The sequence below is a fragment of the Phoxinus phoxinus genome, assembly GCF_949152265.1.
Source record: "Phoxinus phoxinus genome assembly, chromosome: 2".
NCBI classification, from domain to species: domain Eukaryota; kingdom Metazoa; phylum Chordata; class Actinopteri; order Cypriniformes; family Leuciscidae; genus Phoxinus; species Phoxinus phoxinus.
The window spans coordinates 10,926,341-10,943,169 of NC_136877.1; the positions used below are offsets into that span (position 1 = coordinate 10,926,341).

Sequence of the window (16,829 nt, forward strand, 5' to 3'; positions counted from 1 at the left end):
TCCACCCATTGGAACGAACCAAATATTTCAGGAACCGAATATAACACCTGCCTGGGAAAATTGCCCATTTTCAGTATGCATACTGCAAAAAGGCCACGGGTCTAGCAATGAGAATAAAACCTGGGGTGCGTTTCTCAAACAACGACGTAGGCTTAACTCGCTGCTTAACTATACGATTTTTATAGTCTGTACGATGCATCGTTGAAGAATTCAGCTAGTCATGACTGTTTCCTGAAACAATACTTTCAAGAGCATGGGCTGCTAATATGTTGTAGCTACTGCTTATGAAAATGAAGTGGTATCTGTTAAAAGAATTAAGAGAAATGGATGAAATCGTTCACTTAAAACTCTGCTGCATAGAATAATCGAATATTTAACACATTAAAGAGACACTGAAGAAAGTTTGAACGGTTTAATATGATAAGGTAGAATTTATTTATTTATTATTATTTAATTATTCGTTTCCCCCCATTTCCCATTCCGTTAATGTTCCACACTCCAGGCCTGTAGTTGGCGGGAATGCCACATATTGTTTGCCAACCCGCCATAATAAAACGCCAAAGAAGAAGATGATGATGATGTTTTCCATGTGTGCGACACGTTCTAATTAAATGAATGCGAACTTCGCAGCGTTCTGTTGAAATAATGCGTTTCAAATGGGCAGATGAAATGAGAAGATAACCTAAAAGCATCGTAAAACCAGGTAACGTTAAGCAGATAAACGACACGCGGATTTTCATTCAAATGACCTTTATTTCTCTGGGGGAAATAACAAGCAATGTGAACTCTGTTAAGGCGTTATGATGGTCACTCCTTCACACACTCCCTCTCTCTATGAGTTAATTGAATTTGCTCTTGTTTGTTCTAGTTATTTATGACACGCACCAACGGGAGAGAACAGGGAAGCTTTTGTCTGTGACTGACGTGTCACACAAACTGCTGTTTGAGAACCGGTTTGTTTGAGATGCGCCTCCTTCTCGCCTGAAATGTATGCGAGAGTAACAGGCGGCTGCAGTGAGGGGATGAGTGAAAAAAAAGTGCAGGCAAACCGGACAGTATGGAAGCTTAGGTATCAATATTCAATTTGGAATGTAAATGCAAAATGACAATGCAATATGTAAAATGGCAATGCATTTCTGTATTTAAATTTGAATTTTCCCATACATTTGTGCAACGTTTGGTGCAAAATGAAAATTCCATTATATAATTTACATTAGCCATTTCATACACTTGACATTAGAGCCAGGTGGACCGCACTTGGACAGATTTCTAACCGGCATGCATCTCGCGGTGATCGGTTCTGCGCAGATTTTGCTCCTCTCAAACCCATACTGTCTACTCAAACAAGCCTAATATCTTTCACACACGATACCAAAGTACGAACCGATACATTTCACCTTATATATATTAGGCCTAACTAACACTTATGTAGGACTATATTCGTTTTATTAAATTTGTACTTTTTTTAATTGCAAAGAAGAAACATCACTGCATAAAAAAAAAAAAAACTAATAGGAAAGGGAAGGGGGATACCGTACAAAGAGTAAAAGTTTGGGCATAATTGTTTTTCTCTCATTAAAACAAATACGCCCTTTCCAGCTGTAGTGTTCTTGCTCTATTGTTTGAGCGACATCATACGTCATTATCATGCCTTTGAAATCACATAACCATTCAACAAAGAAAAGTTTAAGAAGCATTTTGTTGTTGTTGAGATTTCTGATAAATGGCAATAATTTAAAAATGGTAAAATATTGGCCAGGCTGATATTACTAGTAGCCTATAGGTGCATATCCTTTGAATGACCTTATGTTTGACTGCAAGCAGATTATTTACTGAACTGAACATGCCTTGAAAGAAACAATTGAAGCAAAAAGAAATAAACAGCCTTTCAATGAAGGAGTGGTGTGAATAGATACAGGCAATCAAAAGCTCAGCCTTTATTCACCAGACTTTTCTGAAGAACGGGTGGACACGGGTTGCCGATGGAGATTTGTTTGTTAAATTTATTTGGAGGTTTGCTGTAGACCGAGAGATTTGTTTATGCTGGAGTAAAGCATCAGACAGGATATAAATGGGTCAGTGCCAAATAAGAGTCTCCATAATAAAGAAAAGGAATAATCTTTCAAACACAAAAAGCTAATTTTATCAACATATTTTTACGTTGGTACGTAAATGAAAATTATGAAATATCAGTCGTCCTTATGTGGGGCTTGTAAGCCGCGCTATTTTGGTCAAATTAGGGTTTCCAATAATACGGGGAAGGTTTCTTGCGTGTTCCGTCTTTTCTCATGACAAAGTATTTTGGGTTAAATAAGACATATTCAAATTTGCAATTATCTCATTTTAATCTGACTCCATAAATTAAAAAGGTTCAATATGACAAAAAAAGGTTGTTTACACGTAAAATGGTTACACCAATAATCTTACCCAGCATGGAAAATATTACCTGAGAGAGAGAGAGAAAGGGCCAGCCAGCCCACTAGCCACCCATCCCGCATTCCAAAAAAAGCGAGCAAACCCCTTCGAATCATATTTATCTTGCTTGACCAGGTGACTTCTTAAAATGGTGGCTTATATCTAGTGGGGGATGGAGAAGACCACTTGGATTTCTTCATTTCTGAGCCAGTTTCTCTAAACTTCTAAAAACTTTATCATCTGTACCACTCACTCTGAGACCTTCCAAATGACACTGAACATTACACTCAATGATAATCATTCACATTAAAACACATAATAATTCTTTTTATATCAGGGGGGAGGTCAGATGTTAATTTCCAGCAAGGTCCTTTGTCTCATAGACCAGTCTATCTCTCCAACCAGTTTTTTTCCAGTTTTACAGGCTGAACGATAACGGTTAAACTGATAATCATGATTATTTTGCTCAAGTTGTAATCCTAGTAGTTTTAAACTGCTTTACATTATGAAAACTGGTACAAGCTAAAATGTGATTGAAGTTCCTAATATTATGTTCCCAAATTATGCTAAATTTTTACTTTGTGTTGCAGCGCAGAGGTTGCACGGACCACATTTAATCACCAACCATGATCGCAAACAATCAAAATCATATTTGGATTTATTACAGTCCGTCACAGAGAAGGTTGGCACTCAGATTTAGAAGCAGCAAATGAAATTGCATTTATTTTTCTAGTTTTTAACTAGATTTTTATCAATTCTTGTATTAAACATTGAGAAAGTGCAGATGATACATTTTTTTTAGATTTTTCGGCAACAGTTGTTGTATCACACATGCTTTCCATTACCTTCTTTATATTAACTCTGTCTCTTGTTTACTGACAACTTTTAAATCTAGTGAGACTAGAATCTAGTGTATTCTTGGCATAATCTGCCATCTAAATTCCCATCGTCACCTCCCTCATGTTATCCTCTGAGTGCGTGTAATGGTTTGGATAAACTATTTGTGAATCCTTACTTTGTCTCTTGTGAAGATAGTTTGTGAGCTGCTGTGCCGTTGGGAATAAATGGCCTGGCTTTCACAGTGATTCTTTGTTTCCATGCATTACTGGGTTAAGTGGAAAAGAAAACCCTCCAGGGTATTTTTTCCTGTTATAAATTCAAGCTCCTCGTTTTGAAAAAAGTACACTCTAGCATACTTTTAAAAAGAGAACTTATTACAAAAATAAAATACCGGTATACTTATAAAATGTGTACTTAAAGTGAAAACTGAATGTTATGTTTTCTGACAAAAATATATTTTAGTTTTTTCAATTATTATTAAATGCATTTAGCTGATCTAGCTGAACTTTTAGATGATCTTGCTGAGCTTGAAGCTAAAATATACTGTAATGCAATTTATTGAATCTTCTGTCAGTATTTACATTTTTATTGGATCTGTAATGAAATCCCCTTATATTTTAAACTTTTTTAAAATACAAGACAACTTTTTAAGATCAAATCCATTCTGAAATCATTTAATTTTAAAAGTTTTCAAAGTTGTAGAGTTGTCTTACTTTTTTCTTCTTTTTGTTCATTCAGACATGCCAAGTTGTTGTGAGAGACGGTACTTTTTTTATTAGGGCTGCACAATATATCAAAATATTGCAAATGTATATATTGCAATGGCTTGCAATAACTGGGGTCATGAACAAAAGACACAGAGAAAATCACTCGCTGCTCTTGGTTAAATAACTTTTGTAGCTTTAATAAGAATCAGTATATATTGAATTATTTCAGTGAAAACTAAGCAATATTTTATTTTTACATTTGATTATTCAGTTTCTGTTGTTAAATAAACCTAACGCAGGCCTACCTGAAACCCTAAACCTAGTGGTTTACACTGATGTTAAAATAATACTTCTTATGCTACAGTAAAACACTGCTGTTCACTTTCAGAAGAAATAGGGATGTTTTCTTGTCACAAACAGAATGTGAAACGCGTACAGTATGTGGGTTATATATTTAAATAGGCTATATTTGAAATAAAATAAGTTTATTTTACACACTTTAAGCATTATCGTATCGCATTATTTAGTTATCGCATATCGCACCTTTCTTTAATATCGTGCAGCCCGTTAAAAGGGTGTATCATAATACATAATTTGTGTGATGTGGTCTGTCTCATGAAGGGTGTGGCAGTATATGAGTCATGTTCACGTGATTGACGCAGATGGTGATCAGTAGTGTCGGGTGGCACTTAGACCACAGCACCAAACCCAGTTACTGTAAGACTCACTTCGCACGTTAATATAGAAAAATGCTGTGTAACAGGTTTTGTCATTGTGAAATGTAAAATCTCAAGTTGTTCAAAAGTCAGTAATCTTGGACTATATGATACAGTGTAGTGGCAATTTTTATATTGTATTTATTATTTTGTTTCCTTGATGATTAACAAATGAATGCCATGTGTTCTTTGTATCTTAAGTTTCCTGGTTGGGAGAGGGGTGAGGGTAGTCATAAAGTTTATTTTTTCCTTCTTGTGTAAACAGTGGGGGACAGTGGGGGGTTAAGGACCATTGTGTGAGCGGAAAGCTACAGGAGAAGAGACTTTGTAGAGAGGGGGTTCCTCTGTTCCTGCCCTCTGGGGTGGGTGCAAGAGACCGCTTTGATGAGGACATTAAAGGGGGGGTACAATGGTGTTTCATGTATTCAGAGTTGTTTACAGTGTTAAAGAGATGGATTCTCATGCTAATAATGGCCAAATTTTGAAAAGTTATTTTGAACGAATAACAGAGAATTTCTGTGCTGAAAATCATACTTCCGGGTTGCAACACGTTTCGGCTGTTTTTTTTCTATCGTAGATCTAATGACGTAGACCAGAGTGGAACTCCTTATATGAGCATTGCTCTCGGAAAAGCGCGTTCACGCACACGTCGACCAGAGGAGAGAAAGACCCTCTTATATACTGTCTATGGAAAGACCCAAGCGCATATCGACGCGCTACTACCGGAAATCATCATCATCAGCGCTAAATAGGAATGGTTGATGTCAAGAATGTCTCCAAAAAAGTGTGTTTTGGGATGTGAGGGAAAGTTTACCTTGTTCAGCTTCCCAAAGAACCCAGTGTTACTGGAACAGTGGATGCAGTTTGTATTTCCGGGACAGCAAAGGAGTGTGGCAAGTGCGGTTTTGTGTTCTGGTCATTTCAGTGACGAATGTTTTATTAACAAGGTCGTCGCTGGATTTACAAACCGGTTGCAATTAAAACCTGGCGCGGTCCCAGTGATAAAACACCCCATTCATGTAAGTACAACGGTATCACGCGCTACCGCTTGACTCTATAGCTCCGCCCACGCCCAGAATCAAGGACCTCGGCTTTTTCCGGATAGAATCGGAAAGCTGTATTTTTATTTTATAAATATGATGAAACTAAAGACTTTTTGGAGATATGAAGGACGCACTATTACTCTATAGGTACTCAAGATTAACATGAGATTGACTGAAACTAAGTATTTTACCCCCCCTTTAAAACTACCAGCCAAACACCTCTCTGGGTCTCTCTTCGCCTGCAGCTGGCCTGTATGGTAGAGTGAGTCCTGTTCTTGCAAGAATAAAATATATTTTCTTTTAAAGACAAAATAATCTGGATGTTTCTTATGCCTGGGATGCTGTGTTTGTTAAAGGATAATTCCGGTATTTAACACCTTGAGTCTATATTGTAGTTTGTATTGGATGAACAAGAGTGGTGGATAAACATTTTTTGACAATGGTTCCTCTCTCGAGTTTTTGACTATAATAGAATTGGCCATGGACCCATTTAACATTGGAGTCAATGGGCATGTCCGAAAATGTAATTAAAACAACCTTTAACATTAGTTTTCAAAACTGTGCAACTCACCGAGTGATTAGTGATGTTAGTTGATGTTCCAGAAACAAAAAGTGTTGCGAAATACAGTTTCTGTCTTGTTTTATTCGTCATTTTGTAAAATCCCATTGAATTCTGTTGAAGGACTTGGTGCTCGTTAATATAAATGCGCTACCGGAAACGGAAAGGGGGCTGTTTACATTTGGTCGATGTAGTCTTTTTGCTCGCTTCCGTTTCTCATAAGGCTAGCAAACAGAGCAACTGTGCTCCGGGAAAGTAAGCGAACAAAACCTTCATTAATTGTTACTTGTAATATGAAGTTGAACTCGACTGTGACCGTGAGTGTCCCGTGAGACATAAACATCGGTTATCGCCATCAAGTGGTCGGGAGTGTGCTAACGCTTCAGATTCAAATATTGAGCGGAAGTTACACAGTTGTGAAGTGTCTGAAAAAATAGTTCCACTATAGCAAAATAAACGGATTGGAATCATATATTGCGACGATATATTGTTTATAATCATCAACGAACACCACTAACCTCTCGGTGAGTTTAACAGTTTTGTAAACGAACATTATTGGCTGTTTTAATGACATTTTCGGACATGCCCATTGACTCCAATGTTAAATGGGTCCATAGCCAATTCTATTATAGTCAAAAACTCGAGAGAGGAACCATCGTCAAAAATGCCACCACTCTTGTTCATCCAAAACAAACTACAATATAGACTCAAGGTGTTAAATACCGGAATTATCCTTTAAATACATACAGTAAAAAAAAAAAAGTTAGATTTTACCCATAAAACGTTCTAATGTAAAGAGATTGTTGAAGTAAATTGAAGGTAAAGAATGGGTTAAATGAAAATAATCATTTTTTCTTTACTCAAAGCTATTCTTAAAACCATCCTTACCATCTTTTTTAAAAGTGTACTACATATTACTTTGAAACAAAATCACTAAATACACTATTAATCACAATTTACATAGATAAAAACAAAGTTACAAATAAAGTAAGGTCTAACTATAGTATTCAGGCATAGAAGGCATGTAAAATAACACTGGAGTTCCCTGTAGAAATTTTATATTAATCTGTCAATCCCTTATTTTATTGTTTGATTAGCATTAATGACATGGAGAGCAGAGGTATTTATAGGCTGGTGTCACTGAATGCATTGGTCCAATATTAGGTATGGGGGAAAAATTGATAGATGCATCGCGATGCGGACGATTCTGAATCGAATCAGAAATGTAAAAAAATTATGTTATCAATTAACATTTAGAAAATCAATGTTGACGGAACGCAAAAGGTGTTTTTTTGTTTACGGCCTCTTTGCCTTCGTTTCTTTAGGTTGAAGCCAGCCTCATCCAGGAAGAGGTACTCATGAGGTCTGGCCATCGCGTCCAACTGTAATATCCTCTGTGAAAATGTGAAAGTGCACAGGTGTTCAGAACAACAGTCAATCAGGTAGCACAGTATTATCCAGAAGTAATAGGCCACTGAACACAGTATGTCCACTAACTGTACTGTGAACATGGATGTATACTTACTTGCACATACTCGTAACGTAGGTCTTTGTGTCGCGCAGAGTTGCGCTCAAAGGGAACCCTATAGACCTGTTTCATCCGCATCTTTTGGTGCCGGAGAACTCTGTCTATTGTGGCCAAGCTGACATCATCAGTGCTCTCAAAGTTGACATTATCGGCAATGAATTTGCCTCTGATCTCCCGGAGTCTGATGAGGTTGTTCTCACGAACCATATCCACAATGAGGGTTTCTTGTGCCGCTGTAAATATGGCGACCCTCCCACCTCTATGTGGCATTCTTTCAACTCTAAAGAAAGAAACATGTGTTGTCAATTGACATGTTTTGCAATACAGTAACAACTGATTTGAAACCAATAGACTACTTACACAGGCTTGTAAAATTGTATTGTGACAAAGAAAGCAATAGAGTACAATACCTGTTGTGTTGTCTGAATGCCCTGATAATGGTGGCCACGGTGAACCTACTCAGGTTTGGACGGACTCTTAGTCCTGCTTCAGCCATTGTCATGCCATGGTCAATGACTGTTGCTCGCATCTCGTCCGTAATGATGGTGCGAGGTTGTCTTGCTCTCCCTCCTGGACCTTCTCCTTTCCCTTGTTGGCCTCCTCCTCTTCTTCCATGGCCAGCTCTTCTCCCTCCTCTGACTCGAATTCCTCTTCCCCTGACTCTGCCTTCATCCATTGTGATTGTTTGGAATCTTCAGCAAACTGTGCACTCTGAACTTGCTTTTATACATGTGGTCACAGCATTAGCAACAAGTGTCTTCAATTTTGAGTTGTGTGTAATGAATGACGCCAGGTGTGTCATTGTGTTCAAATATTACTGACTGTGGCAAGCATTTTGTATCACATGAGCTTTCATTTGAGAATATGAGCGGAGTTCTTTTGCAATTTGTGTTTTAGCAAGGAAAAATGTGTTAAGATTTATGAGAACGGAGGATTGTTTTGTGAATTGTGTCTTCATTGTGAAATGTGTTTAAGATATTGGAAAATCATGGCTAGATTTAGTAAATGTGGTCAACTGGTCATTTGGTTCAGAGGATTGGCTTTTGTGTTTTAGCATTTGAAAAAAATTGTAATAACTTCGCAAGCGAGATCTAATTGGAAGCATTCAAATTCGGTTACAAATTCTGTTATAAACCACGTCAGATCAAACAGCGCTGACGTGGAAAGCAGGACAACCTTAAGCTTCCACCCAACTCGGCGAATTACAAACTCTATCGCAACATTTATTGCCAAATCACTTCCATTTGTTTAAGTAATAAAATATATTGAAAGTAAATTCAATATGGATCATTACAAATACTTTGCTTTAAAAAGTAGTCATAAAAAAGACCAAGTAGTCACACAGTGAGAAAAAAATCTATGTCAAAGATGCATCCATAATCATTTCATCATTGCATCGCAGCCCTCTGAATCGTAATTGAATCGTGAGGTGCCTAGAGATTCTCAACCCTATCCAATATACTCACACACATCTGATTTCTTTCACAACTGTTTATGTTCAAAACATAACTGACTGTGTTTACGAGAATACTTGCCGAGACTGGTATTTTGACATAATTTTGTGCATGTGTCCAGTCAAGGGTAAGGGCGTCCAAAAAGGAATCAGTTTGGGGTTTACTTGCTATCTGAATTTATTTTTTTATTTATTTATATTTTTTTATATATTTTTTGCATAACTGCTTGGTTACCAACATCCTTTAAAGGTGCATTAAGCAACTTTTCATGTTAAAAATACCCGTTTTCTAACCCATACATGCTTAAACAATTGCCTGATGGGCTGAATGAGCCCTTCTCTGATCACTGAGATTGTCTCTATAATCCTGAAAAGTAAAATAAATAAGAGGGATTTGGGCCGGAATTTTAGACTGGGCGTGACGTCATGCGCGTTCACGGCACGCTCACATAGCTATGTCTGGCAGGTTTGTGTATTCGCCGGCATTCTCCGTAGAAGATGGATTGTTATAGACCTGCTTGTAGTTTATTTCAAACACCAACGCAAACTCCACGTAAGATAAAAAAAAGAAAACTTTTGTCTAGTGCGTGCACATCTCTGGCTGCAGTTTCGCTCGCCGCCAGAGGTGGCATAGTTCTTCAAAAACTCAGAATCTTGCGCTATGCACCTTTAATATCATCTTTTGTGTTCATCGGAAGACTGAAACTCATACAGGTTTAGAAAAACTTAAGGGAGAGTAAATTATGACAGAATTGTCTCTATTTTTTTGGGTGAACTGTACATTTAAGTGGGACAGTTATTTAATATAATATATCTTTAATATTATTATCTACAAGTACAGTTATTAAAAATATACTTTAACACATTAATTCAATACAATTATGTGAACTTCTTTTTCGCAAGGGTTATTACCACACATTTTCTCTTTTATATGCTTCTTTACGTCACCTCTAATCATAATCTCTTTTTGTCAATATATTGTCATTTGTCACTCCATTGCCAATAGCTCCAGGCCACAGCAACATAAACATCCTCTAACAACACAATGATTTAGTTTTGTGCGTGGGAGTGACGTGAATGCTCCTCCTCCTCTTTCCTCTCCGAGTCTGACTCGCCATGTCTGTTCACGTGGAGTCATCATGCTTAGTTTAAACTATTTTGTTTGCTTAAACTAGACATGCAGTCATGTACAAACAACATCATTCTTTTGGACTGAGTATTTCTGGATGGACTGCTGTTGTTGCCTAAATCTTTTCAGATTCAGTATGTGGTGCAAATGAAGGTAAAGAATTCTCATGAATATTTTAGCTACTCATTCTTTTCTATGCACTTGCGCAGTAGCTTTGATGGCCAAAATCTGTTCTTTACCAACATATGGGTTGATTTAGCGTGACGAAAGGATGTTGTGAATATTTAAAGAGCCAGCACTGCGGGAATCATTCAGACCTTTGTGTATTGAATGACATTGCTGTTGCAGCTGAGGAAACAACATGCCACTTGTAATAAGGTAAAGCTTGAATTGCGTTTTCATGATTTTGTTTTGTTTTTTGAACAGCTGCCAACTGAACATTGGACAAAATGAACAAAAGAGAGGACACCCCTAAAGACCGGTAGGTTTCTTTTGGATTTTATTTCATTTTAATAAAAAAATTGCCTTCAACACACCAGATTCTCTCAAACTAAAGGACTGATTTAATCTCAGAGAACCTCAATGATATATGATTTAGAAAAAAGCACAGGGATTCAGTTTAATTGTACTGAAAGCAATCAAGTGAGTCAACTGAACGGACAGTTTAAGTACTGACTCTAATCAAACTAATAGCTTTCCACAATTACCTGGGGTCATATTGCTAAGTGGACAAATAAGTAATTTCTCATTTATTTCTCTTGATATTAAAACTGTGGTAATTCAGCTTGAGATAATTTACATTAAAATGTTTTTTTTGTGAAGGTAGGGTTGGGTCATGGGCCGTATGGCTTAAATAGTGTCAGAATGCCATTATTGTCATTTGGTCTTTAGTTTGGGAGCAGACAGGCAGGAGTCAATTAAGATGGATGAATAGATGATAGATGAACACTGCCAATTTAAAGGAACACTCCACTTTTTTTGGAAATAGGCTAATTTTCCAACTCCCCTAGAGTTAAACAGTTGAGTTTTACCGTTTTCGAATCGATTCAGCCGATCTCCGGGTCTGGCGGTAGTACTTTTAGCATAGCTTAGCATAGATCATTGAATCTGATTAGACCGTTAGCATCTCTCTCAAAAAATGACCAAAGAGTTTTGATATTTGTCCTATTTAAAACTTGACTCTTCTGTAGTTACATCATGTACTAAGTCCGACAGAAAATGCTAAAAGTGCTACCGCCAGACCCGGAGATCGGCTGAATGGTATTCGAAAACGGTAAAACTCAACTGTTTAACTCTAGGGTAGTTGGAAAATTAGTGTTCCTTTAAGATTTATTCAATTAAAAATTTCAAACAGTAGTTGGAGAGGTTTTATACTTTAAAACATTTGCGAGTTTTTAAACGACTTTCTCCACACTTGGTTTTGGAGTTGCACTATTCATAATATCATGCTGTGAAGTAAAAAAATAATGAAATCTTAACGTTTCTCAAATACTTTTTAATTGGGGAAAATGAATGTATTGCAAATAGACATTTACTGTCATGTTTTCTCTTCTGTCTAGCGGATGCCTGGTCGCGGTCATATTCTTCATCCTTGGCCTGGGAACACTGTTGCCATGGAACTTCTTTATGACGGCATCTATGGTAATGGAATGTGAAAAACCGCATTGAACAGGAGTTTGTCACGTCTTTAAGCCAAATCAGCTGGAACAACACAGTTGTTTGCATTTTAATGGACACTTCATTAGTCTGAGAGAAATCCCCCCCTCAGATATAGATCAATTTTCGATCTGTGTAATTAGTTTGCTAGTTGGCTAACAGCCAGGATTAAACCTATTAGCCTGATCACTGCTCCAGAGTTTTCTCCTATATTCCTGCCATCACTATAATTGTGATGTTATTACTGTGTTGTGGTTAATCTATATATATAATATAAGTAAATATTTCAGATTTACCAGATTACTGTGTGCTTTGTAAAAAGGAAAAAGTCACAGGCTCAAAATGATTAAAGACAGCAGAGCAGGGGACAGAGATTGAAGGGTCATAAGCTGAAGGTGAAATTTGAGCCCTAATGGAATTGACTTTATCAATAAAAAATTAAAGAAAGTTTTCACACACAGCAGGGGATGCCTCCATACAGGCAGTCTGCGGGGGATTTAGAAGTGAGTCAATAGTGTTAAACAACACGAGGCTTGTGACAGTTTGACAGGATAATATCTGAGAATTTTTTTCTTTTAGCATCTTTCCACTTGCGCTCTACGGCATTAACGTCTGGCAGCATGTATATGTATAGCATTTATATATATCGTTATCTTAGTTTGTTATCATTATCATATCTAAGTTATCGACATTGGCCATCAAAAAAATCTATATTGGTCGATCACTTAATCTGTCAGGTCATAGTGTTACATTTGTTTATATTGCAGTGTTGAAAGTGATTGTTTAGTGTCTCTAAAATCTTTGATTTGTTTTTTACAGTATTTCAACAACAGACTCAATACGTCTGAATGGAGTAACGGAACAATAACAACCAGGACCGAGTATTATTTCAATAACTGGATGACTCTGCTTTCCCAGCTGCCTTTGCTGGTGTTCACTTTTCTCAACTCTTTTCTCTATCAGTGGTAAGAGTTTGTTTTTTATATCACATCCACTAACAACTAGTAAAATAGTTTTATAATAAACAAATGGCTTCTACATCGTTTTTAAGGACACGTAATTAAAACGTTTTATTACACAAATTCTTCTGCCAGAATATATAGTTGCTGAAATGTTGTTGTTGTTAAAATACAACAAATAAAGCGTGTAGTTTAATATACCAAACATTTACTGAAACCAGTAATATATAGCAGATCATTTGTGTTTCAGGATCTCAGAGAGGATGAGGATTGCAGGCAGTTTAGTCGTCATCCTCCTCCTCTTCATCCTCACTGCTGCCCTGGTGAAGGTCCCAATGGAGGAGGACAGGTTCTTCTCCGTCACCATGGCAACTATCTGGTTTATCAATTGTTAGTGATTTTGAAACCTCATATCACCATCACTTAGGCTATATATATTTATTTTTTTTAATACTTTTTTTATTGTGACATTATTCATATTGCAATCATACAATTAACATGTCAGAGTAGACACAATATATTTTTATTTTTTCCCTTTTTTTTTCTTTTCCCTTCCCTTTCTTCCCCCTCCTTTCTCCTTCTTTCCTTTACCCCCTTTACACCCCAGTGAATTAAGAAAGAAAAAAAAGAAAAAATAAATAAATAAATAATTAGCAGAAGGAAATGTATACATATACATACACGCATACATACCCACGCATATATATATATATATATATATATATATATATATACCTATACCTACGTACATCCTATATACGACCATATATTCATATACATACGTAAATGCATACACATGCATACATGCATACATCTCCATATACATAATTTCATACAGACATACAAATTTCCATATTGCTGCATCATATACATATAGCTGCATCATATATCACAGAGATTTCATCCATGCCTCATCTAATTACACAGGTCCAAATCCATGTTTGATTTTTATTTTTCAATGCATTTGGTTCGCATAATATGCGAACCATCTCATCTTAAATAACTTCATTTTGCCTCTCATCTTATGCGTTATCATTTCATTTTCATACAGGTTTTCTACAGCCTCAATCCATTTATCCAACCTGGGTGGATCAGTTTTTTTCCAACCTCGAGTTATTTGTTTAATAGCAGTAATTCTTAACACCCAGAAGATATAATAATTTTCTTTGTTTAACCCTTCCGGCTGTATGCCCACCATGACATGTAGTTGTTCAAAATTAATATTTTGACCACAGATTTGCTTCATTAATTCTAACACATTACCCCAATATGGCTGGATTTTTGAACATGTGTAGAGGAGATGAGACAGTGATAAATAGAGTAATTCAAATGTTTGACCCTTTCTGCAGTTTGCCCTGAGAAAATTAGAGAGGTGGGTGAGTCTACCAGTTTGTTCTCAATAGATTTCCATTTAGGGTTCATTTTATTATTCATCAAAACTAAAATACTTTTGACTTGGGCTGCATGATAATAAAGGCTCAAATTTGGTAGACCCAAGGCAACCCACGTTGTTCCCTCTTTTGTTGTAAAAATTTAAGTTTTACCCTTGGTTTCTTTTCATCCCATATAAACTTTCCTAGCATTCTTTCCCACTCCTTAAAGCATGAGCTTGTTAGATACAGAGGAAGGTTCTGGAAAAGAAAAAGAAAGCGTGGCAATACATACAATTTTTGAAAAAATAGGAATTATAAAAATGAAAGTGACAGGATTTTCCAACGCGTAAGATCCTGCCTTAAGGAATTTCCCAAAACTTTATAGTTACATGTGTACAATTTATCAATTTCTCTGGGAATTTTAATACCTAAATATTTTATTTTGTTCTGATCCCATTTCAACTTGAACTTTTTCTTAAATTCTGTTTGGAGATTGCATCCTATTTCCATGGCTTCAGTTTTAGCTGAGTTTAATTTATAGCCTGAAATAGCCCCGTATTTCCCAATTTTCTCCAGAAGCACCTGTAATGATTTATATATATCAGTTAAGAATATTATGACATTGTCCGCATATAGGCTATATATACCCTACGTCTTTGTTATTGTAAGAGGTTAGTGACCCCTAGCGGCGAAAAAAATTACATATTGTATCTTTAATATTAAAGGTGCTATAAGCGATGTCACACTTTTTTTAGGCCAAAACATTTTTTGTCGCAAACATCTCCTCACTATCTGCTAGCTGCCTGTCCCCTGAACACACTGTAAAAAAACGCGGCCTTTGTAGACAGCCCAGGCTCCACAAACGGCAACAAAAACAAACTGGGGCAACCCGCACCACGAAACATAACAAACCGTGTTCCAGCCAATCACTGACAAGCAAGATTTGGGGGTGGGGTTTGGGGGGTTAGTGTGCGTACTACGGCTGTCAATCTTCCTCTATAATACTATTCGAATTCCATTCCTTATTTTATTTAATATTCGAATAATATTCGAATATTAAATGCTCAAATTCATCCTATTATTAATATTTGCGACATTACACAGGCTTATGGATCGTCAATGCCACTATAGCATTTGGTTGTTGTTACACGTTCTGTCCACTAGAGGGACAGCTAACATTACAATAAACATTTAGAAACGGCTGATCGCGTTTTTTTATTAACAATAAAACAGCGGAACAAAATGAATGACTTTAATTTGGCAACTTGAATGGACATTTTTCCACTGATCAGTTGTCTGATGTTGTGTCAGAGTGTCAGTGATTGTTGCGCGGCTAGGACAGCAGACAGCTGGTAAGCCCCGTGATGAAGAGAAGAAAATAAGTCATTCTTGCCTGTTTTAGCAGCGGTTCCTTGGACAGATCGCCTATAGCTTGTCATGGTGTAGCGTTGTCAGATGTGCCCTAATGGTGCGTTCACACCGGACGCGAATAGCGCGTCAGGCGCGAATGGACACAAAAGTGGTCAAGTGTATAACTAGACGCGGCAGGCGCGAATTTGACGCGCTATTCGCGTCCGGTGTGAACGCACAGTAAGGTTGCAAGTTGAGGAGTGATATTTCATTCAGACTTTATTTGTGATTTAATTTTCCCATTTATGATTTGAAATCCAAACACCTTCCACACATCGCTTCTCAAATTGTCAGGAGTGGTGATCTCCGTTTCCATGGAGACATTGCTCGCCGCCATTATTAGTATTGTTATGACGATGCAGCGTGGATAACGCGCACAATTGTGTTACGATTCAATTTTTTAATTGTTTATCAGACGAAACAAAAGCATTTCATTTTCACATGCCTGTGTAAGCCAAGTTGGCGAGAAAGGCAAGATATCATATAATAATAAAAAAATAAAATAAAAAAAGCAATATTCGAATAGTAACTTCAGCATTCGAATAGTATTGATTTTTTTTAATATTCAAATTATATTCGAATTTCGGAATTCGTTCCAACAGCCCTAGTGCGTACACATGAAGGGGTGTGTGGAGGAGAGAGAAGCATGAAGAGGGAAATTAGAATTATATTCTCTTTAAGTTTGATATGGCCGACACACGACCAAAGAGACGACGTTCCGATGAACAAATTGCAAAGAGGGAAAAGGATAAGGAACGCGCAAAGTCCCGAATTTACATTGGAAAAGCCTTCGAAAGGTGGCGAGAACTCCGCCGGCAGAGGAGCTTCCAATCCGACATCCAGGTAGCTCTGTTTTTGCTGGACAGGAGGGTAAATCCATTTTTTTTGTTTTTCTAAATGGACGTTCGTGTTTGCCTAACCAACACAAGGATATAATTAGCTAGATCTATGCAGTCAGCGCAAACTTTAGTGAATACAGCATATAGGTTTATGGCAGCTTGCGATCGATCTCTATTGTAAATGATCAAGCAAACCCATAGT

At 37.0% G+C, this 16,829-nt stretch overlaps 2 protein-coding genes across 8 annotated transcripts in view; one reads left to right on the forward strand and one right to left on the reverse strand.

The window, feature by feature from the left end:
• Positions 1–554: 554 nt before the first annotated feature.
• LOC307012232 (equilibrative nucleoside transporter 2) overlaps positions 555–16,829 on the forward strand; it is a 37,285-nt gene continuing 21,010 nt past the window's right edge. For 3 of the 7 annotated variants that reach the window (XM_079638652.1, XM_079638648.1, XM_079638651.1), the window contains exons 1-5: positions 10,314–10,543; positions 10,817–10,871; positions 11,950–12,031; positions 12,866–13,011; positions 13,256–13,395. In XM_079638652.1, coding sequence (XP_079494778.1) covers positions 10,840–10,871; positions 11,950–12,031; positions 12,866–13,011; positions 13,256–13,395 — 400 coding nt within the window. In that variant the 5' untranslated portion in view covers positions 10,314–10,543; positions 10,817–10,839. Of the gene's footprint in view, positions 704–7,605; positions 7,723–10,313; positions 10,544–10,816; positions 10,872–11,949; positions 12,032–12,865; positions 13,012–13,255; positions 13,396–16,829 lie in introns of those variants that run through there. The other 4 variants (XM_079638654.1, XM_079638650.1, XM_079638649.1 and 1 more) reach the window with 3 other exon arrangements.
• On the reverse strand, positions 4,961–8,484 carry LOC306987705 (uncharacterized protein; the record flags this gene model as incomplete). The annotated part of the gene is made up of 4 exons (XM_079592207.1): positions 4,961–4,986; positions 7,581–7,674; positions 7,806–8,088; positions 8,219–8,484. 4 exons carry the CDS (start codon positions 8,482–8,484, stop codon positions 4,961–4,963), a joined length of 669 nt encoding a protein of 222 aa, XP_079448333.1.